Below are 24,603 nucleotides of genomic sequence, written 5' to 3'. Positions count from 1 at the left end.
TGGGATGGATGAAGTGAAGTGAGCACGTGGTTCTCTGCTATAGGTGGAGGGAGGTACAGTTGTCAAAGTTATTTATTGTCAACCGTAAACAGACGTCGTGCAGTGTGCCTGCAGTAATCGGACGACAGACATCAGATGTTCAACCCTGGACCTAAAATGTAGCGGCCGGGTGTGCAGTGGTCACCACAGAGTGGTCATTTCTGGGAACTCTGAGATTCACACCCACCCACTCACTCACTCCAACGCCCATCCACCCACCTACCTACCTACCTAACAGATTAAGCAGTTCAAAACTAAGCTCATTACTTCTGCTTTGTAAATGTAAAACTCCTCATCTTCATCCACAATTCAGAAGCCCCTTATGGTATGTGACCAGGGGTACTTCTGAATTTAATCTTGTATTATATGATGTTAAAAAAAAAGAAAAAAAACAAAAAAAACACCTTTTAATCTTTGACTTTACTATGCTAGTTTGTGCAAAGTAGCATAAAATAAAATTAGCTTTCACTTTGTATGGAAAAACTGCCAGTCCTCAATCCAACAATGTACCTTCCAGGGACAGCTGTTGCCGGCCACGCCGATTCAGTTGCTAGGATTTATGAATTGTGCAGACACCACGACGCGTGGCTTCACCTCCGTGGTCACGGCTTGGCTGCACTGGCCCTTGCTGCTCAGCCCAGCATTGCAACTCCAAATTCTCAGTCACCATCTCCACTTGGTGACATAATGGTAAGCAATTATTTTGTCTAATACTGAACAATAACAGATATATTGACAGAGAGTGAATACTTCAGCACTGTTTAGTGCCGTTAGGTTCATTGCCATTGTTGGATGATGATAACTCCACGTCTCCACAGAGTGATGATGGGGCAGAATATAATCACTGGACACTTACTTGAATGGAGCAAGGTTCAAATCCATGTCTGGCTCTCTAGGTTAAAGTTTTCTTTAAACTGCTTCCTCCAAAAGCCACGATGGTTTCTTTGGCAGGTCACACTTGATTTCCTCATTCATCCTTCCTCAAATAAACCAATGCTCCGCCTCTAATGCCTTCACCATTGATGAAAGGTTAAACCCCAGTCTTACTTTTGGTTACTCTGTCTGGTCCAAACTTTACTCTGTGAAATAATAATTTATTTTGTAAGTTAACTCTCATGTGCAGTTTTATCAACACCACAACAAATTTATAACAAATAACAAAAACATAACAACATTTGTTAAAAAGAGTTATTACTCTTTTCCATTAAATCGGGGAAACAAATTGTTAAATGGAGAATAGAAGCTGAATTTTGTTATTGGTGTCATGTCATTTTAATCGAAATGGTCAGTGAGAAAAAGTGCCAATCTTCAATTTCATAAGGATTAGTGCGATTAATTTATCTTTTGCATTTTTGAATGCACCACGTGCTGGTAATAAGTAGTTTCACACGTACCTCTAGAAAATGCTGTCTGCTATATATTTGTCTTATTGAGCTATGTTCTTATCTTTGAGTTTAATGAAACCTTTAACATCCACTAACACATAATCTCGTGATTTAGCCTTTTCTTCTGCCAACCCCATTCAGTTCAGTGTTACAGTGTCTTAATTTGTACTACAGTTTTCAGATTCATCTTCTGGGCATGATAGTATTTTCTTTGTTTCCCTTGTATGTCTCACATGATCACATGCACTAATTTTGCTGTTAGATTTAAAAACTGCACTTAGCCTCTCTGTTTGCAGTTGCTCAGCTAATAAATAAATAAACAGTAGGAGAGCATCAGTAGTCTTCAGCAGCTAGTGATGATAGTTGGTTCGCGAAAAGTAGGCTGTAAATGATAATTTAAGAGATGTATCAGTTTTTTCACAGGGCTTTGTAATCAAAACATTTAAGACATGGGTTTATCTTACGAATTAATGTGTACACATAAATTTTGGAAGCCATTTGATACATACACATGCACAAAGGAAGAGATCAGAGGAACCTGGTGAAGCAGATATTGATGATGTCATGGCTGTTGTGTTGTTGAGCATGCTTAGCGATGATGTGTTGCCCCATAGAAGTATTTCATCAGTTTCTGTTAAATCTTACATGTGATTGCTAGATGTCAAGCCACTGCGGAAAACTCAATATTGATCGCATATGAGCTTGTGTATGACCTTGATCATTTGAGAGATGGGTGGTCCTTCACTTGGTAAACCAGATCGTAGCCAGTGTGTGGCTGATGTAGGAAATGGTAGGGGATATCCTGCTAGGTGCGTTCATTAAGTTCATAGGCTAAGGCAGTAATAAATCCTTAATGAGAGAGATGTGGATTTGGCTGTATTTATTCTAAGTGTAATGTGACACATTGCTCAGCATTAGGCACAGACCCATCAATGTTTTGGAGATGTTGGCTGTCAGAATTGCCTTGAGTGTGCCACAGCCGTCTGTCAGCCATCAGATCAGTTGAATCCAGACTCTTCATTGCATTTTCAGTTTTAAGAAGGGGAAATAGTCCAAATGTGACAAATCTGAGAATAAAGTTATGTTGCATCATTGAGGTTTTCTTTTCAGTGAGGAATCGGAGATTTATGGTTGCCAAATGAGCCAGGGTGTTGTTCTGCAAGGAAAAGTACAAGCATTGAAGATGTCTATTTGAAATAGTTGAATTCAAGTCGGCAAGTTGTTCATTGTCCTTGTTGATGCAGCTGCTGTTATATGCAGTCCAGAGTGTGTTCCCATGCGACTTTCCATGCTAGTTTATGCTCTGCAAGTCTCTTCGTATCTCTATCCATTTGAACCTGCTTACTGCAGTTAAGTTTTGATCTCCCTCCTACTGACCTCTCAGCTATTTGGAGAATCTTCTCCTTTAATCTTTCCATTAGTTATATTCCACCTAGAGCTTTCCATTAACATATTTGTACCACCTCAAGGATTCCTTGTACTCTATTACCTTGTACTGAGCGTGGTTGCACAATGGTTAGCACATTTAGATTTTCCATAATTTCCATAAATCATTTAAGGCAAATGCAGGGATGGTTCCTTTGAAAGAGCATGGCCGATTTTCTTCCCCATTGTTACCAGTACAGATTTTGTTCTGTCTCTAATGACCTTTTGTCAAAAAGATATTTAAAACTAATCACCCTTGTTGCTTTTATTACCTCATGTCGTCCACTCTTTATTGATGTGAGATCTACATCTTATTTTCTCTCTCATATTACCCATCCACATTGATCTTGTGTTTTTCTTCTTGCCTTTCTCACACCACCTCAGTAAATGTTTCACCTGGGTGATAAGATACACAATTACACTGCCAGACAAAAAAAGTGAACATCCAAGTATGGGAGGATAAATGAAATGCAATTTCATGGGTTGATGTTATTTCATTGATTACAAAGTAGAGTGAAATTTGCAAAGAACTTGGCAGTATGAGAGACCACTTATCAGTATGGTGTTGCACCTGCTGTAACCTTGATGCATGCACTGATTCAGTTCTTAAGGGTGTCATAAAGCTATTGGTTCCTCTTCTGAAGCAAGCTTGTCCATAACTGCTGTAACTGGTCCTTGATATCCTGGATACTGGCAATAGGATGGATTTGAAATTAAGAGTTGACTCCTCACATGTCACTTTTGGGAGCAGATTGGGAATTTGCTAGCTACAGGAGTACCTCATAACATCACACAGACAGTTCATAGAGACATGGTGTATGTAGATGAATATTGTCCTGTTGAAAATGTCACCAAAATACTGTCGCATGAGAAGCAACAGGTGAGGATGCAGAATGGCCATTGCATACTGTTGTGGGATCAGTTCTCTTGGTCTTTACCAATTGTGACTTGAAGTCATACACCATGGTTCCCCATACAATGACAACAGGAGTAACAATGCTGTGCATCTCCAAAGCAGTGGAAGAAAGGGACCTTTCCCCAGATCACTGCCATACTTGCCAATGATGGTCATCTGGGGTAGGGCAGACAGCGATTCATTGCCGAACACAATGCAGTACCATTCATCAACAGTCTGTGCTTCTTAGTCATGGCACCACTCCAAACATGTTTGTGTTGTGTTGTTATTGGCAGCCTATGCATTGGACAGTAATTCCCTAGACCAGCAGCTGCTGGTCTCCAATCAGTTACGGTTAATGATACAGAATGTTGCAGGGAGTCCAGTCTTGTTCTAGGATGATAGGCACAGACTGAAGCAATTATGATGTGCTTATGCACAATAGGGGGACCCTCCCTTGGGGCGGTCAAAGGTGGTCAGCCAGAACCTTGAGGAGGAGTATGCTTGCCTTCACATTCCCATACAGTCCAACATTGGGCCACATCCAAATGCCCTGCACATCTGGACATTCCACAGTTCAACCAGCCAGGCAAATATAGACCCACAGTGAGGCCATTTTCAATCTATGCCAGTACTGGTAAAGCTCTGACAGAAGTATGCAGCATCTTAGTGTCATCCACAGTGATCACTCAACATGTGGTACTGTCCACATCCCTAATATACCCTACCAAGTGTGGTAATGATACTAAAGACGAACAACACTAATGCTTGCTGTTGGCCACTCTATCACAGAAAATTGCAACTCTTAATCATTTACTTACCTGCTGACAGTGTGCATCTACAAAGATACATTGACATTTGAGCATGTGTTCTGGGTGCTTCATTTATTTTGTCATGCAGTGTAAATATTCCTATGGTACTGAAACATTCTGCAGCCAGTAGTGGAAATGGTTTTTGCATTTCCTTTCCCAAGCAGTTTCCACTGAGCCCTTCACATGTGTTCATTTTTCTTTTTCATGCATCTAATTTTTCTGTTTCACTATCTAGTCCAACCTCAGATAATCTCTACAGTATTTGCCCTTACTTACTACTCCCTGGCATCATCTGGATTCCCCCCCAAGGAAGCAGGGAATATGCCGAATTGAGTCAAGAAGTGCAAAGTTGACCACTGGAATTGTGTAGCAGATGGAATGCATAATGTTTATCAGCAACCAATTCCTTCCAGAAGAAATCAGTTGACAAATTCATTCAAGAGACCAGTACATCACCAAGTCATAAACTGTTCCTTCCATATTAGAAATTTAACAATTATGTTTGAGTCACATCTCATTGTCTTAATTAGGCTCCGTGGATGCTCACTCTAGAAATGAAATCTTAGATGTACAATTTGTTGGTAGCTTCTGTTTCATTATCAGATGAAGGTAAAGACTTTCTTCGTAATATTTTCACGCAGATGAAATTTGATTACACCAATATAAATGTGAAACAAACTGTTGGTGGACAGATTGCCTGCACAAAGACATCACAGCCATATAAAATCAAGACACAGTCACATGCTTGAAAATTAAACTTTTTTTGGAGGGGTGGGGAGAAGAGGAGGAGGAGGAGGACGGGGAGGTTTTTAGGCTACAGCAGTAAATTTATTGCAATGCATAATTATACTCAAACTTTGGAAGCGCAGTTGAAGATAATCCAATTGACAAACACATTTATTATGAAAAGGATAGATTGCTCCTAACCTTATAGTGGATATGTTGACTTGAAGACAGGCATAACATGGTAAACAAGTAAGCTTTCGACCAAAAATCCTTCTTTGGAATTGAACACACACGCTCCCGCGCATGCCCCCCCCCCCCCCCCCCCAAACACACACACACCTACACACATGACCACTTTCTCTGGCTGCCAAGACCAGAGGAGCCTGGAGTCATATGTGTGAGTTGTGTTTGCATGAATGTGTTTATGTGCATGTCATTCAATGCAGAAGAAGGCGTTTTGGCGAAAGCTTACTTGTTTACCAGTTTTTTGTTGTGCCTGTGTGTGAGTCAACATCTCCAGTATACAGTGAGTAGCAATCTATCCTTTCCATAATATTGTCAATATTATTCAATCTTGGATTTTCCATTGTTTGATAAACGCCTTTGTTGTTTCTAAATGACAATGGTATCCACAAATGTGTGTGCCATGATGACAACCAAAAGAAACTGTCATTCAGTACTTAATTGCTTCTTCCACCGTACAGCCCATACCTGGTGGCTTTTTCCGAAATATGAGTATGACTTTCACTATAATACCAGTAATGAAAATGTAAACAGCATTCAGGATGTGGTTGAAAAGAAGTTGAGTTGCTTGAGTTCTTCACTTAACAGGTTTATTGTTTTGTGAGATGTGTTTGTATAATGGCATTAATTTGGATATTTTCTTGATGTAGCAATCATTTTCTGTCCAACCAAATCCTGATCTTAATTTTTCTATTTTTCAGGTTGGAAGAATTGCAGATAGCTTTACTCTGCCGATCGGTACTTGGTTAGGCATTCCTACATTGCCTATGGTTGTATCCTTTTTCCTGTACATTCAGTGAAACAATAACAGGAATTTAGAATCTTCAGTTGGTCCAAATTTTTAGTGTCACTAGTCATTATTTTCTGCCATCCAGTGAAAGTTGCAAATCATCTGCTTGTATGCCAATACATCAGTGGCTCAAAGTCAGCACAGAAGTACTTTTATGAAGGTGTGGTGGCTCGGTGCGACTGTGCTGCGGATATAAAATTCCTCACCTTGTGTTGAAGCACTTCTCACATGCATGCCTCCTTGAACTTACTGTTGAAATCTGAATATGCAGCACAGTGCACTTTTTTTGCAGTTGTTAAGGAAGAATAGTTTCCATCCTGGCATTTGTGTCTACTTCAGTATTTTCAAATCACTGTGAAGTTTTTAATGTAACATACATTGAAGCTTCTTCCCATTCGATTTACAGATTGAGCCCAAGAAGAATGACTGTATGCCACAGTGCAAGGTGTTGTTTGCTTATTTTCTCTGCACAGTTTCCACAGGAGAGATACATGAGATTCAAAAATATTTGTAGCTTTACAGAAGGTGGAAGAGGGCCAACTCCTACACTTCCTGTCAGTGCTTTTCACAGTGAACGTAAAAACTTTGAATGTGAGTGGTGTTATAAGTTGACACATACAAATGGATATCTTTATGAACCTTTGAATCGTAACACAAGTTACAGCAGGTGCATAATCAATTTTGTTGTAGTGTGTGTGATTTAAATATGCTGCACTCATGCTCATAAATTAAGGATAATGCTGATACGTGGTGAAACAACGGTTTGGTGGGTGGTTTGCGGGTTTAAATCTCCTCGGGGTATGACTATGCGGTGCATTTGACCTGCGGTCGTCACACGGTTGCTCTGGCAGCAGTCCACATACGCCGAGATGTGTTGGTGCGTGTCAAAGTATGGTGCAGCAAGTAAGTGTGCAGATGTTTTCAGATGTGCTGATGGTGACTGTGTGTTGGAAACAGCTCAAAGAACACACATTGATGACGTTATGAGAGGTAGAATACTAGGGCGACTGGAGGCTGGTCAAACACAGCAGGTTGTAGCACGGGCCCTCCGTGTGCCACAAAGTGTGACCTCAAGATTATGGCAACGATTCCAGAAGACAGGAAACGTGTCCAGGCGCTACAGTATGGGACATCCACAGTGTGTACAACACCACAAGAAGACCAATATCTCACCATCAGTGCCCGCAGACAGCCACGGAGTACTACAGGTAGCCTTGCTCGGGACCTTATTGCAGCCACTAAAACAGTTGTCTCCAGACACACAGTTTGCAGACAACTGAACAGACATGGTTTATTCGCAAGGCGCATTCCACTGACCCCCGGTCACAGGAGAGCCCGTAAAGCCTGGTGCCAAGAACACAGTACGTGGTCATGGGAACAGTGGTCCCAGGTTATGTTCACGGACGAGTCCAGGTATAGTCTGAACAGTGATTCTCCCTGGGTTTTCATCTGGTGTGAACCAGGAATCAGATACTAACCGCTTAATGACCTTGAAAGGAAACCTGTATGGAGGCCGTGGTTTGAATGTGTGGGGTGGGATTATGATTGGTGAACCTATACCTCAGCATGTCTTTGACAGAGGAACTGTAACAGGTCAGGTGTATCGGGATGTCATTTTGCACCAGTATGTCCGCTTTTTCAGGGGTGCAGTGGGTCCCACCCTCCTCCTGATGGATGATAACGCAGGGCCCCACCGAGCTGCCATCGTGGAGGAGTACCTTGAAACAGAAGATATAGGGCGAATGGAGTGGCCTGCCTGTTCCCCAGACCTAAATCGCATCGAGCACGTCTGGGATACTCTCAGTCGACGCATCACTGCACGTCTTCAAATCCCTAAGACACTTCAGGAGCTTCAACAGGCACTGGTGCAAGAATGGGAGGCTATACCCCAGTAACTGCTCGACCACCTGATCTGGAGTATGCCAACTCGTTGTGCGGCCTGTGCACATGTCCATGGTGATCATATCCCATATTGATGTCGGGGTACATGCGCAGGAAACAGTGGCGTTTTGTAGCACGGGACAGTTTTCTTACCTTATCACCAATATCATGGACTGGCAGATCTGTGTTGTGTGTGTTCCCTATGTGCCTATGCTATTAGCGCTAGTTTTGTGAAATGCCACATTGTGTGGCATCACATTCTGCAATTATCCTTAATTTATGAGCACAAGTGTAATTTCAGCACCTCTGATGCAGGGTGCATTCTTAGAGTGCATTCTTAAGAACAATGGGTATTCCATAAAAAATTAAGAATTGTTATCAAACCACACCTGTGTAAATGGCATCCCACAAGAGGAAGTCTTGGTACCGATTTTTCTTCTGTACATCTCCAGAGGGTCTGTTAGAAAGTCATACATTAGACAAGCACATTGTGAAATCATTATAGAAATAGAGAGATGATCAGAAGTGATAGAAACAGGCAAAGGAGAAAAGGAGGAAGCTTACAGCATCGAAGAGTATATAGTTCACCACCATCTTAGAAGAAAAATTTGTTGGCCTGACAGGAAGATCCATCAACAAGTTCACTGAATATACATCAGTCACACAGTAAAATTAAATCATAAATAAGTGTTCACTGTGAAGCAGAACTGGAAGGCCCATTTGACTAGAGGAACATCTGAAATACGGAAGTGTGATATCATCCACAGATAGGTGGGAGTTGTCGAAATAAATGGCTACAGGCTTCTGTGTTTAGCACAAATGCCTATAACAGGTAACTTGTGTGAAACTACCATGGAAATGCACAGGGAAAGACCTGTAGGAAGTGCCACGAGGTTGATATAACCTCAAGCTGTGAGCTCAGTTTCTAGTTTGCCGCCAGTAATGAAGGTGAAATTTTGACAGTTGCAGCCACTTGTGCTTGAGAAATGTAAAAAGCAATTGAATATCAGTCTGCTGAAGATTCCAAGAACAATGCCAATTATAACGGTATCAAGAACTCCCATCCTTAACTGCGCAAAAAAGGGAAGGATGTCTTGTTTTACTGAGTACCAGATGATTTGGGAATAAAGGGCAGAATTTATGAGATGAAATAGCTAACAGAACCTCCATAAGATAAACTGTTCATTTGCCTGTCCAACCTCAATGTCAAAGTGCAGGACCTAAAGTCAGACGGAGAAAGGACGAAGATAGAGAAAAATCACACTTTGGCTATGGAAGTGTGTCACATGGTTGCAGCAGTCCCCATTCCAGCCATGAACGCAAGAGGAATACTTGAGCCCGCCACTGGGTCGAGCACTTTTCAGTACTACATGCTGCATCCTGTTCTACATGTCGAACCCCGTTTTACTGCAGTGTGTTTTATATTGTAACAAGAGCCATTTGACAGACGTGGGGCAAATTTTAAGATTCTGTGGGCTGTTTGACCTCCTTCCCCAGTTATTAGGTAACAGATTGTAAAAGATTTTATTAGGTATTCCGTGCGACATCATCATACTGGCCAAAAAACATGTATGTGACTTTTCAGCTATTTCTATGCGAATTTAAATTTATTTGAGCAACACCGTTTCAAACTATAAAAAGTTTATGCTAATTTTTGGTTTCATTTGTGGAATGGTAGGCATCTAACAGCTTCACCTGAGGATCTTAAAATATGTGATTGGAGAGACTTGCTCACCAGAGCTATGCTGAATACCAGAACTGCACTCCCCTCCAGTACTCACAGGAAAATACCTCGTCACTCTGTAATTGTTATGAAAAATCCAGTGTTGTAATCAAATTTTTGAAGTAGTGAAATGGTCCTCTTTTTAAAATTACATGAAAAACAACTCTTGCTGTTTTGTATCCAAATTGTGTACACTTCTTGCATACAAATTGCTAATGTAAAACATTTTTAAATTTAAAGGAAAGAGAAATCATTTACTAAAAAGTTCCATGATTAATAATATAAAGAAAAATGTACTCATCTTTTTGCTTATCCTCAATACATTACTTATCATTTTGGTAGGAAATGATCACAGGCCTCGGATTTTTTTTAGTGGCAGACTAAAAACAGTTTCTCAAATTACAGCACATTTTATTCCTCATTTTAACTTGTCGCAAGAGTGAAAATCCACTATTCAGCTTTTTAGCACTAAATATAGCTTTTTACTTGTGGCTTTATGAGACAACAGATGTATTGTAGGCTACTGAAACAGACTAATGTACCTCTTGACTGTCAGCTACTAACTTGTAATTTGGTATGTATTCAGTTCTATATATTGAAACATGAACTTCTAAAGTGTTCTAGAAGCTGTATTGTTCAGATTAATGATTATAATGACATCAGGTTTCTGTATTATTAACAATTTTATGTAAACTTATCTTCTCTCGCTTTTGCAAAGGAATAAAATAATGATAAAATTTATTTTATAAAATTACAAAAGAGAAATCTCCAGATTATAAAATATGCCACATGTAAAAGACAGTATATTTGGCTTTTACAAAATATCATATTATTTATGAAAAAGTTGTGTGTTTTTAGAACATAATAATAGTTTTGTTTAGTGAACGATAAGTTTCCATAAAATATTACATAAATTACACTTAGAAAAATATTCAAACCTTTTGGCCTTTGTTGTAACTTTTGTAAAATGAAATCTATGGGATAACTAATTTTTGTGATGGAAAAACTTTTACATTGAAGATACGATAAAACTTATGTAGAAGAAATGCAAACAACTGTCTGTGATACCGTCTTGTGTTCTACATTTGAACTGGGCCAATTTAAAGCGAAAGCAAAACAAGCTGCTGCTTGGGGCGCCAAAGCCAAACTGAGAGAAGTGCCAGAGGCTCGGCAACTGTACCTTTCCATGCAGGACATATCATAGTTAGTAGTTGCTGCTTGGGGTGTCAAGCTGAGAGGAGTGCCTAAGGGCAAGACTTTTATACAGTGCGTAGCAATGCTTAATAGCAAGTAGTAGAAAAAACTGACACAGGAAAATGTATGAGGGAAATTGGTGGAGGGGGGGCTGAGGGGGTAAATAATGAGTCACTTGTGTGGAAAAATGTTCTTGAACAGGCCCTTCCTCTGAAGGCATGTGACAAGTGTACCAGGTTCTTATCCTCCCTTTGGCTCTATTAAATATTCATCACATGTCTTAGTGACAAGGGTTTGATGATCAAGGAAAAGGGGCATGTGTCGCAGTTTTTTATTTTTTCAACTTGGGCTTTCAGTTGTCATTAGTGTTTCTATGTTAACAGGGCAGGTCCAAAAGTCTTGTCTGATAGTAGACCCTCAGTTTTCTATACTATATATGCAACATTTAGAAGGTGGAGCCCTAAATTTTCTTAATTTCAGTCGTTTGATTTTACTTTGTTAAGATGATTTCCTTGACTAATGGAATTAGACTTTGTACAGGCTGTTTGAACAGACAAGTATGAAGCCGTCCAGGCTGGTCGCTACTGTGGGTGTGCCTCGTGAGAGCACACTTCCAATAATTGCTGGTTTGACAGCCGACCACAACACTCGTCGGCTGAGCTGTATGTCACTCTGGGTCACTCTTCAGGTAAGTGTGTGCAACAATTAGGAGCAGTAGCAGAGAGAAGTTAATAAACTACGTGAGAGGTGGAATGATTTAACAGTTTTACACCCCCAACTTCAAACATTTATTAGTCTCTCTCTCTCTCTCTCTCTCTCTCTCTCTCTCTCTCTCTCTCCCTCTCTCACTGTCAGTTCAACAAGTCGTAGAATTCCTTCCTTCCTTCCTTCCTTCCTTCCTTCCTTCCCTTCTTGCCCCTTTTTTTCTGTGTGGAATATTTACAGATGTGGATGTGTGATCAGTAGTAATATTCTTAAAACATTTGTTGCTGTCATTTACATTCAGTTGTTTTCCAGGCTCTGGGTAGAGAAGGGGTCCATCAAAGGATACGACAAGCATTTGAATCGACAGAACAACTCTGGAGAAGATTGTCAAAATATCCATGCCTTCGTTTGTTGGTAAGTCGCCTGTATATGGAGTTCTTAACTTTGGTAAAAGTCATTGGAGGAATACATTTCTAGCTATTATACATGCAACACCATGAAGGCATCCTTCAGTAAAGTCGAATTGGTGTGAAGTTTACGTACATGTGGTAATATGCAAAGGACCAGCACAAAGTAGGCAGGGGAATGCCATCTACATTCAGTATATGAGGAAAGATAATGCAGCAGGTTTCCCATTCAGAAATTCCATTTGAATGTAGGTTGTTTGTGAGAAGTTTGTATTATGCCTTTTGTAGAAGAGAAAATTCAACAGTGGCAAGATAATAGTGTATCGAGACAGAGATTTATCGTTTTGTGATATTGCTGCTTGCATTGGACAGGATTCCACTACCAGCATATGAATATGGTATCAATAGGTTCATGCTGTGCCACATAAATCAGTGATCCCACATGCACCTGTGAATGCAGACATATTGTTTGCTCAGTTTGGCAGGTTTATACACATCATTTAACTTTAGTCAGGAAATGGGGATGTTTGCAGCAAGAGAAGTATTGACATACACAATGCTGTGATGTCTGGAACACCACAGAGTGTCAGCAATGTGACAATGTTGTGGCTTCCATTGGCGTAGTAGCAGAAAGATATGCCAACAGGGGTACACAGTGAAAACACTTGATGCAGGAGTGGCACCTTATCTTCTCAGATGAGTCCTTATTTTGCATCCAGCTTTTAATTGCGGCAAACGTCTGTATGCTGCAAGGATGACAAATGTTGCAAAACTGCCCTTGTCATTGTCAAATGGGCCCAGCTCCTGACATGATGTTACAGAGTGCCATTAAGTATGCTACATGGTCGCTTCTGGTTCGTATAGCCTGTAATTTGTACAGAGCTGTTAAGTTTATGATTTGTTAAGACCAGTGGCTGTGTCGTATTGTACAAGTCTCTGTGCCATTATCTTTCAGCAAGATGATGAAAGGCCACATTTTGCTTGTGCTGTCCTGACCTACCTCAATGCGGAGTGTGTCAGACTGTTGCCCTGGCCAGATCTGTCACCCACTGGGAACATCTGGTCACAGTTTGCCTAAAGGCTGGAACACCATGAGCTGCTAGCAGCTATGATACATGAACTCTGGCGTAGAGTTGAAACAGCGTGTAATGACATTTGTATTTGTCATCGGAGCTCAGTTTGTCTCATTGCCCAGCTGTACTCTTCCTTCTGTGTCGTATGCACATACAAGTCAAATTTTATTACTGTCCTTCCTGGTGTTCTAGTTTTAATGATCAGAAATGTATAACAATTTTGATGGAGTAAGTGAATGTCTCGTAGAGTAGTTGAGGTTTTGACTTGACACACACACACACACACACACACACACACACACACACACACTCACAGTGTTAGGGAATAGTTATTGTGAACATTGGTATCTTAATATGTACCCATTTCATTATGTTAGTTTTTTTCTCTGCACTTAAGTCTTCCTGCAAAGACATTGCATAATTTACTACCGAATGTTCACTGCACGTTAGTAACTGTTCTTTGAAGTTAACTACAGCTAGTGGTATAGTCTACCCAATTTGCATTCACATTTCAATACCTGGTCTGCTGCCCAGGAGAAAATAAACAATAATGGCTTGCATACTCTGAGGTACTAACTAACCTAAAAACATACTACTTATAATAGCTATAATTATTAGTCTGTAAATGGAGTAAATACTAATGTACTGTTGTTCAGTACACTGTCCTCAGTTGTAAATAGAAATACTTGCACTTATACTCCAACAGCCTGTATATACCCACACACAAACACATGCACCTTCACAGCTATATTGTACTGTTGACTACCTTATGCCAGGACTGCAGCTCGACTGGGGTGTGAGGGTTCGACCGGGGGTTGAGGTTTTCTGTCGTGTGGAGTGAAGAGGAGGGGTATTGATGGGGCTGGGGTTGAAGGGTTGTGGGTTGGTGGCTGAGGGCTGGGAGGGAGGGTCATTAGGCACGCAGGATAGGAATGTGGCACCACTGTGCTCCCTCTGGTCGTAGCTAATGAGGACATGGAAAAATGGATTACAGGGAAAAGATAGAATACCAGAAAAGGGAGACTACGGAAAAGAGGATATGGATGACGAATGAATGAAGTTAGGGGCAAGGGGCAGAGGTTAGCACAGATTGAGGCTGCGATGGTACGGGATCAACAGAGTGAGGCTGTGATGGGATGGGATCAAAGGAGGTGTTGCAGGGGCAGTTCACACGTACGTAGCTCAAGTGTGTGTGCGTGCGTACATGCATGTGTGCATGTGCATGTAGCACACATGCACATGATCAGTAAAGGTGGAGGGAGCATATGGCACGGGCTGTGAAACAGCTATCGAAACAGAGCATGTGGTGCTCAGCAGCATGTTCCACCACTAGGTGGTCGTCTGTCTATTGGCTGCAATTTGGTGGTGGCCATGTGTTCAGCTGGGTAACTACATAAAATACTGTGCAGAAATTGTGATGGGATTGATACACGGCATTATTTTTTAAGTAGGTGACCTTGCTTCTGACTGTACAGGATAAACCTTTGATGATGGGGCTAGCGTAGTATGTGTTGTGTGGGTGTAATGGAAACTTCATGCACTGTTGTCTTCCACAGGGATATGATCGAGTGACAAGTTGTTGGGAGGATGTGTGGTGGAAGGCTGGACTAGGGTATTGTTTAGATGAGTGGACAGCAGAATACCACTTTAGGAGAAATGGGAAGATTGCGAGAAGGATAATCTTCTTTTTCAGGGCCGATAAGTAGTCTGAGCCCAGACAAAGGATATGATTATATATGTGTCTTTGGAGTCTTTTGCAGTGGTACATTTCAATAAAATCTTCTTGGTTTACAAGCCCTGTCGTTTCTAACGACTCGAGCTTTAAACAGCTGTCTCCACCATCGTCATAAGGATTTGAAATCATTGACTGCCAGGGCTGGCAAGGTGTTCTGCTTGTATAGGTGTAATGGCAGCATCTGGAACCTTAGAGGAAGGCCAGAGTGGTGCATGCACGGAAGGCAAGGTGGGCAGCATGTAGCAGCTACGTCTGCCACAGGCTCAAGTAACATCACGTGGTGCGGGAGGCCAGTGCTGCATTTGAAACTTCCGCTCCTGTATCCCTACAAGCATCAAGCCTATGTCTTTGCTTTTGTCAATGTCCAGAACCCACCCCCATGCTGTACTAAGAGTGTAAACCTGGTCTCTGTTAAACTTGGCGCTGTTCATTCTAATTTTGTCCACTTCTTTGTTTAACAGAATCTAACTATGATGTGGTTTGGCCTAAAACTCTCATTTTTCTCAAATTGTATTTTATGCCTATTTTCTAGGCAATGTTCAGCCACAGATGAGTTCTCAAATTTCCTTTATTTGATGTTTTGTGAATGCTCTGCACAAGACTCGGCAACAGTGCAGATGGTTTGATCTATGTAAATACTACTGCATTCGCAGGGGATACCATACACGCCAGGAACTCAAAAGACCTATGTCTTTAAAAGGGTGTAAAATACATCCCATCTTGCTAGCAGGCCAGAATGCTGTTCCCAGTCCATGTCTATTCAGCATGCACCCTATCTTGCTAGTAGTTGCTCCACAGAATGGAAGGAAAGCAGCAGGCTTGACGTCTTCTGCCGATTCACGGTGTCTCTCCTCGTTGGCGCTTGAAAGCTTTAGCAATTTCTCCCTTGATGTAACCATTTTTTCTGAACACACTCTTCAGCGGCTCAAAATTCACTTTAGATGGTTGTTGTCTGATATAATCTTTGCGCTGTTTACAAATGTGTTCAGTAGTGCTTTCTTGTGTACAGAGCGTTGAAATCTGTTGGTGATTAAATACTGATCAGTGTACATACATTTCCTGTACACTGAGTGACCAAGCCGACCTCCTGCCTTCCTTCTCCAACTTGACAGTAAATTTAATGTTGGGAAGAATACTGTTCAATTAATAGAGGAACTCCAACATTACATTTTCACCATAAAGCGATATGAAGAAGGTGGCGTCAGCATATTGTAGGAAGCAAGATGGTCACAATGTATCAGAGTTCAGAGCTTGCTCCTCAAAGTACTTGATGAAAACATCCACGACGTCCAGGGACAGTGATGATCACATAGCTGTGCCAGCCGTCATATCATAATATTTGTCGCAGAACATTAAAGTACATTGTTGTCAAGGCATAGCGGAACAGCTTGATCATCTCAGGTAGAAACTATTGACCCAAAAGATCCAGTATATCTTGTACTGGCACTTCGTAAAAAGTGACACAACATCCATACTAACCATTATAATGATGAATAACATAATATAAATGGATAGATAAAAAAATCTACTCACGAAGGGGGGCAGGGGAACACACACACACACACACACACACACACACACACACACACACACACACACACACACACACACACAAATGTTAACCTATTACAAGCGTTCGGAGCCAGTGGCTCCTTCTTCCAGCAGAAGAGTTGAAGGGGAAGGAAGCAGGGTGAAGGAAAAGGACTGGGGAGGTTTAGGGAAAGGGGTAGAGTTCAGAAAAGTCACCCAAAAACCCCGGGTTGGGGAAGACTTGCTGAACAGGATAAGAAGGAAAGACTGACTGTTGGGGTTGCACTGGATGAGATTTGAAAACCTTGAGGGCTTAAAGGTAGAAGACAGGTTAATATGCAAGACAGAGATTACTACTAAAACATCATGCACGAGTTAATAAGACCGAAAAGCTAAGTGCATTGTTTGTGACAGAGGTGGGAAGGGCAGGACAGCGAAAAATAGACAAATCAGGAAATGAAAGATGTAGGAAACTAAAATGGAGTGAAGAAAGTGGTAGTTACTGTGAATAAATGCTGAGACGGAAGAAATTAATGTAAATTAAGGCCAGGTGGGTGGTGAGAACCAAGGACATATTGTTGTGCTGCTCCCACGTGCGGAGTTCTGAGAAACTGGTGTCTAGGGGAAGAATCCAGATGGTGCGATGGTAAAACCGGCACCGAGGTCATGACTGTCATGTTGTACAGCACGCTCTGCAGCAGGATATTGTGTGTTGCCTGTAAACACCCTCTTCCTACGCCCCTTCATCCTGATGATAATGGTTGGTAGTCATGTAAAAGTCCAAACAATGTTTACATAACTGCTGGTATATGATGTGTCGTTTTGCAGGAGGCTCTCCCTTTGATAGAATATGTTTTGCCAGTTACAGATCTGAAATAGGTGGTGGTAGGAGGGTGCATAGGGCAAGTCTTGGTGGGGATGGTCACAGGGGTAGGAGCCATAGGGTAAGGAGATGGGTGCAGAAGGAGCATAGGGTCTGCAAAGGATGTTGCAGAGATTGGGAGAGCGACGAAAAGCTATTCTAGGTGTAGTGGGCAAAACCTCAGACAGAATGGATCTCGTTTCAGAGAATGATTTTAGGAAGTTATGGCCTTGTCAGCCAGTGAAGACTGAAGCATTTCACCAAGAGTGACTTTGATGACATATAATTCCTCTATGGTGACAACATAACGTGCATTGTGTGATTGTAAGAAAATCTTCAGAAGAAGAAATCACAGCTGCTTAGTTCTGTGTCTCAGCATTTTTACAACAGTGCTGGAACAAGGAGGTAATCCCTTGCTTTGATGTAATCAAGTACTACATTCAAATGTTGCAGTGGGCAAAATTTTGATGAGATTAGTCACGCCATAGTGAGAGAGCAAATAGGACGCACAAGGTATGAACTTGATGTTAATGCCATAAATTTACCCTATTGTCATCTCCTCCTGGCATCAACCATGTAGGCCTTCAATTGGGAGTGGGTAGACATAGTCACAGCAATGCAACAGTGCTTAGGTTTGTGCAAGATGACATCTGAAGAATGTTCCAAGTTCGACCACTTAAGTTGCAGAGGTACCAACCTGGACTACAATAAAACCCACAAAATTGTTGATAATCATTCCAACCTTGAACTGGATGGCAGCTCTGTTGCAGCACGGACTAAAGGCCTTAATTTTTCTCCAGCATCATGACATCTGCCAATATTGGGTATTGTTAGTGGAACAGATCAGGGGATTAGACATCTCTCATGTGATGCAGCTGAGGACATCACACTAACTACTGACCGTATGCTTGTGAAAGCTAAGCCACCAAAATGCAGTGTTAGCTGGGAGGAACAAATGGCTTATGCTTATTACATATAAAAGAGTACTTGGTTGCCACTGTGATCCTGACATGAAGATGCTGAATTTACTAGAAGATGATACATATCGGACACTTAGTCATGATCCAACACAGACCATTGTCAGAAAGACAAGGAAGTGAATAAAGGACTCTTGTTTGCCAGAAGAAATGATGAATAAATTAATGCCACTTACTGCCAGACCTCCCTGGCTTAATGAATTGCTGAAGACACACAAAGAAAATGTCCCTCTGAGACCTACAGTTAGTGCAATCAGTTGACCCACCTACAGATTGCAAAACATCTGGCATGGTTATTAGCATCCAAACTGGGACACTGCAACAACACGATGATAACTCACAATCATTCGTTGAGACCCTCAAGAAAATGCCTGCTGCTTTCCTTCCATTCTGTGGAGCAACTACTAGCAAGGTAGGGTGCATGTCGAACAGACATGGACTAAGACTGGTATTCCGGCCTGCCTGCAAGATGAGATACACTCCTGGAAATTGAAATAAGAACACCGTGAATTCATTGTCCCAGGAAGGGGAAACTTTATTGACACATTCCTGGGGTCAGATACATCACATGATCACACTGACAGAACCACAGGCACATAGACACAGGCAACAGAGCATGCACAATGTCGGCACTAGTACAGTGTATATCCACCTCTCGCAGCAATGCAGGCTGCTATTCTCCCATGGAGACGATCATAGAGATGCTGGATGTAGTCCTGTGGAACGGCTTGCTATGCCATTTCCACCTGGCGCCTCAGTTGGACTAGCGTTCGTGCTGGACGTGCAGACCGCGTGAGACGACGCTTCATCCAGTCCCAAACATGCTCAATGGGGGACAGATCCGGAGATCTTGCTGGCCAGGGTAGTTGACTTACACCTTCTAGAGCACGTTGGGTGGCACGGGATACATGCGGACGTGCATTGTCCTGTTGGAACAGCAAGTTCCCTTGCCGGTCTAGGAATGGTAGAACGATGGGTTCGATGACGGTTTGGATGTACCGTGCACTATTCAGTGTCCCCTCGACGATCACCAGTGGTGTACGGCCAGTGTAGGAGATCGGTCCCCACACCATGATGCCGGGTGTTGGCCCTGTGTGCCTCGGTCGTATGCAGTCCTGATTGTGGCGCTCACCTGCACGGCGCCAAACACGCATACGACCATCATTGGCACCAAGGCAGAAGTGACTCTCATCGCTGAAGACGACACGTCTCCATTCGTCCCTCCATTCACGCCTGTCGCGACACCACTGGAGGCGGGCTGCACGATGTTGGGGCGTGAGCGGAAGACGGCCTAACGGTGTGCGGGACCGTAGCCCAGCTTCATGGAGACGGTTGCGAATGGTCCTCGCCGATACCCCAGGAGCAACAGTGTCCCTAATTTGCTGGGAAGTGGCGGTGCGGTCCCCTACGGCACTGCGTAGGATCCTACGGTCTTGGCGTGCATCCGTGCGTCGCTGCGGTCCAGTCCCAGGTCGATGGGCATGTGCACCTTCCGCCGACCACTGGCGACAACATCGATGTACTGTGGAGACCTCACGCCCCACGTGTTGAGCAATTCGGTGGTACGTCCACCCGGCCTCTCGCTTGCCCACTATACGCCCTCGCTCAAAGTCCGTCAACTGCACATACGGTTCACGTCCACGCTGTCGCGGCATGCTACCAGTGTTAAAGACTGTGATGGAGCTCCGTATGCCACGGCAAACTGGCTGACACTGACGGCGGCGGTGCACAAATGCTGCGCAGCTAGCGCCATTCGACGGCCAACACCGCGGTTCCTGGTGTGTCCGCTGTGCCGTGCGTGTGATCATTACTTGTACAGCCCTCTCGCAGTGTCCGGAGCAAGTATGGTGGGTCTGACACACCGGTGTCAATGTGTTCTTTTTTCCATTTCCAGGAGTGTATATGTTATGCCCTTTTAAAGACAGCATAGGTCTTAGAGTTCCTGGCATGTGTGATGTCCCCTGCGAATGCAGTAGTATTTACGTAGTTCAAACCATTTTCACAGTTGCCGAGTCTTGCACAGAGCATTCATGACACATCAAAGGGAAGTTGTCTGTGCCTGAACATTTCCTAGAAAGTTAGTGTAAAATACAATCTGAGAAGAATGTGAGTTTTGGCTCAAACCACAACATACTGGTATACCTTTACCAAAAAACTTGCTGAAATTAGAATAAATAGCGTTCACACTTGGTAGGCCATGGGGGCGGGCTTTGGACACTGAGCGAAAACAAAGTTGTATGCTTGACACTTTTAGGGAAGCGGGAACAGTAGTTCCAAACTAGGCATTGGCCCATTGAAATTTGTGATATCACTCGGTCCCACAGCATGTGGAGCCACTAGGAGCTACCCAATTTGCCTTCATGCATATGCTTCACTTGGGCCTTCTCTGGAAGGTTCCAGATGCTGTCGTGTCAGTCCCGGCAACCAGTAATTTCAACTCTTGATGATGACAGCGAAGACAGCTGTCAAAAGCTCAAGTGTTTTACTCAAAATGATGAGACTTGTAAACCAAGATGATTTTATTGAGATATGATTACATTGTTCCTGTTGGGATGGTACTGGTTGATGAGGGTGGTGTGCTCCTTTGCATCTGCTTCGTAGTGGGTGGTCAGAGGATTAGGAGTATATGTTGATGCATCAGGGGAAATCTGTGTGCAGACTAAGGTTCGGTTGGAAGAGGGAAGGGGAGGAGTGGTGGTGGTGGTGGTGGTGGTGGTGGTGGTGGTGGTGGTATGCCTGCCTTGTCCTGTGTGCCTGCTGCTGCTTCCATGTAAGTTGTTAGCCACCCTTCCCGAACCTTCTCTCCCACTTCCTCATTCACGCACACACACACACACACACACACACACACACACACACACACACACACACACATCCACACACCCCCTCCCCACTGCACAACTCCTTTTTGGCGAGCCGCATTTCCAGAACTGTGTGTTCTGACAGGACACTGTAGCCATGCAAGGGCATGTCTGGCAATAACTGGTTTAATAATGTGTTTTAGTTACAGGCCTGTGCCCATCAGGTACAGTTACATGCCTGAAATACAAATCATAGTTACTAAAACATTTCGAGGTAATACAAAACTTTGAAATTGATGAAATCTTTTCCACTTTAATCTGGGTGTTTGCATTTAAATTCTGCGGCAGTTTAATCAGTGTCACTCTCACCATCTTGTGCAAAGTGTTGAGATTGTGCAGGTGTCCTGTAGATATATATTTCATACATATCTTCCCTCCCCCCTTCCGCCCCGGTGCGCGGGTTGGCGACTGACCATTGTTCGCTCTTGGTGAATTCAGACTTGCCCAGACATGTGAAGCATTAACTACTAGGTGCAGTCTTGGTGTATAGGTGCTGGTGCAGGGTTCCCTGGTGAACTTAGCTGGTAGCCCTCATCTGTGTTGACAAGATTGTCATGGAACCTTATCTCAGTTGAGCTTTAATGGTACTCTCCGAAAAGTCACTAACTCGGCACATCATTTTCCTTTTCCCAAATTCAAACATAGCTCCCATGTTCAGGCTGTGATCTGCCATGCTGATTTATCTTTGTCCCAGATGTATGCATCTAATGTGTTCCATATAGCATTTCAAGATATCAGTGCCATATTCGACTGTTGTTGTACTGGAGGCCACACTTGCAAGGATGCTGTATACACCAGATATTTGCAATTGTAGTTTGTCCTTTGCTGAACCAAGCATGTATTTCATTTTTTGTGGTGGTTGAAAGGTGACCTTGCTGTTGTTTTTTCTGAGGATCTTGCAATTTTTGCCGAAGCAAGCGCAATGTATGGGATAAAGGCAGGTTTCTCAGCCTCTTCTTTTTAGGTGGCCATATCACTCGTTTTCCACTGAACCAATTTTAGGAAACAAATCTCTAAGACACTGCAGTTCAGCTGAGAGGCTGTCTTTGTTGCAAATGGTACTTGCCCTGTGAGTTTGAGTTTTCAGAACACTGCATCAGGTGATGAGAGCTCATTGCATGAAGATACAGATCTATAGCTACATCTATATGGATGCTCTGCAAATCACACTTAAGTGCCTGACAGAGGGTTCATAAAACCACCTTTACAATATTTCTCTGTTATTCCACACCCAAACAGAGCACACAAAAAATGAACATCTGTATATGTCTGTGAGAGCTCCGATTTCCCATTTCGTGAGAAGATCCCACCACGAGAAATGCCTTTGTTATAATGATGTCCACCCCAAATCCTGTATCATGGCTGTGACATTTCCCTCCTCCATTTCTCGATAATACAAATGTGGTGCTCTTCTGAGTACATTCTCGATGTACTCTGTTAAACCCATCTGGTAAGGATCCCACATCTGACAGCAGTATACTCCTAAAGAGGATTGACAAGTGTAGTGTAGGCAGTCTCATTAGTAGATCTGCTGCATATTCTGAGTGTTCTGCCAATAATTCGCAGTCTTCGGTTTGCCTTCCCGACTACATTTTCTGTGTCTTCTTTCCGACTTGAGTTGTTCATAATTATAATTCCTAGGTATTTAGTTGAATTTACGGTCTTTAGATTTGATTAGTTTATTGTCTAACTGCAGTTTAACATATTCCTTTCAGCATTCCTGTGGATGAGATCACACTTTTCATTATTTAGGATCAGTTCCAATTTTAGCACCAAATCAATATCTTATCTAAATCATTTTGTAATTTGTTTTGATCATCTGGTGACTTTACTAGATGATATACAACAGCATCATGTGCAAACAACCTAAGACAGCTACTCAGATTGTCTCCTAAATTGTTTATACTGAAAAGGAACAGCAGAGGGCATATAACACTACCGTGGGGAATGCCAGGAATCACTATTGTTTTTCTCAATGACTTTCCATCAGTTACTATGAATTGTGATATGTCTGACAGGAAATCATGAGTCCAGTCACATAACTGAGACTATTCCATAAGCATGCAATTTCACTACAATCCACTTGGGTGGAAAAATGTCAAAAGCCTTCTGGAAATCTAGAAATATGGAATCAGTTTGAAATCCCTTATCAATAGCATTCAACACTTCGTGTGAGTAAAGAGGTAGTTGTGTTTCAGGATGACGATGTTTTCTAAATTCGTGTTGTCTGTGTGTCAATAGACCGTTCTTTTTGAGGTAATTCATAATGTTCGAACACAATATATGTTCCAGAATCCTGCTGCATATTGATGTTTAATGATTTTAGCCTGTAATTTAGTGGCTCAACTCCTAGTGCCTTCTTTGAATATTGGTGTGACCTGTGCAACTTTCCGGTCTTTGGGTATGGATATTTCATCGAGCAAGCTATTGTGTATGATTGTTAAGTGTGGAGATATTGTGCCAACATTCTCTGAAAGAAACCTAATTGGTATATAGTCTGCACCGGAAGACTTGCTTTTATTAAGTGATTTAAGTTGCTTCACTACTCCGAGGATGTCTACTTCTAAGTACCGATGTTGGCAGCTGTTCTTGATTCAAATTCTGGAATATTTACCTCATCATCTTTATTGAAAAAAATTTTGAAGGCTTCTTCTGTAGACTGCATGTCCTGTGGTACCATCTGCTTTTATTATTATTAGAATGTCCAAATATGGAAGACATCCATTCTGTTCTGACTCCTTTGTGAACAGTATGATTTGCTGGACACTGGGTGGTCCACAAATTCATTCAGGACCTCTCTGCCATGTTATCACACTATGAAGGTGTCATAAACATAATGGAAGAAGTGTTCAGGTTTGAGGTGTAGTTTTTAGTGCTATCTCCAAAGTGCTCCATATAATTTGCCAGTACCAGAGGAAAGCAATAAGTCAATGGGTACTCCATTTTATTCATAGAAGTCTCCACCACATTTGAAGTAGGTTGTGGTGTGTGTTCAAGTAGTTTCACTTTTTGGAACTCAGAATGAATTGCTAAGATTACCAAGACATTTGGAAGCTGTACTCATATGAAAAGACAGCTTAAGTCAAAGCCCACAAGCAGAACTGTCCTCATACCACTGCATGTCTTTCAGTATGCTTACGAATTTGGCAGAGTTTTTCAAGTAATGTCAGCAATGTCCAACTACAGGTTTCAGAAGTAGGGCTAGAGATACATGGGAACTTGATACGTGGGGTGCAGTAGTGGCGTTGTCTATAGGCTGCAGTGGTACATTTTCTTTGTGAATTGTAGGCACTACATACAAGTGTGGTGGTGCTGGAGCCTATGGATAGAGCTTGTTCAT

At 42.3% G+C, this 24,603-nt stretch overlaps 1 protein-coding gene across 1 annotated transcript in view; it reads left to right on the top strand.

Annotated features, from left to right (window-relative positions):
• LOC126163046 (putative pyridoxal-dependent decarboxylase domain-containing protein 2) overlaps positions 1-24,603 on the top strand; it is an 87,853-nt gene that overhangs the window by 28,112 nt on the left and 35,138 nt on the right. The window contains exons 6-9 of the mRNA XM_049919929.1: positions 557-729; positions 6,227-6,298; positions 11,643-11,801; positions 12,131-12,232. Of these exons, the coding sequence (XP_049775886.1) occupies positions 557-729; positions 6,227-6,298; positions 11,643-11,801; positions 12,131-12,232 (506 nt within the window). The remainder of the gene's footprint in view (positions 1-556; positions 730-6,226; positions 6,299-11,642; positions 11,802-12,130; positions 12,233-24,603) is intronic.

Source organism: Schistocerca cancellata, chromosome 2, assembly GCF_023864275.1.
Source record: "Schistocerca cancellata isolate TAMUIC-IGC-003103 chromosome 2, iqSchCanc2.1, whole genome shotgun sequence".
In the NCBI taxonomy this organism is placed as follows: domain Eukaryota; kingdom Metazoa; phylum Arthropoda; class Insecta; order Orthoptera; family Acrididae; genus Schistocerca; species Schistocerca cancellata.
This window is presented reverse-complemented; position numbering and strand designations above follow the sequence as displayed.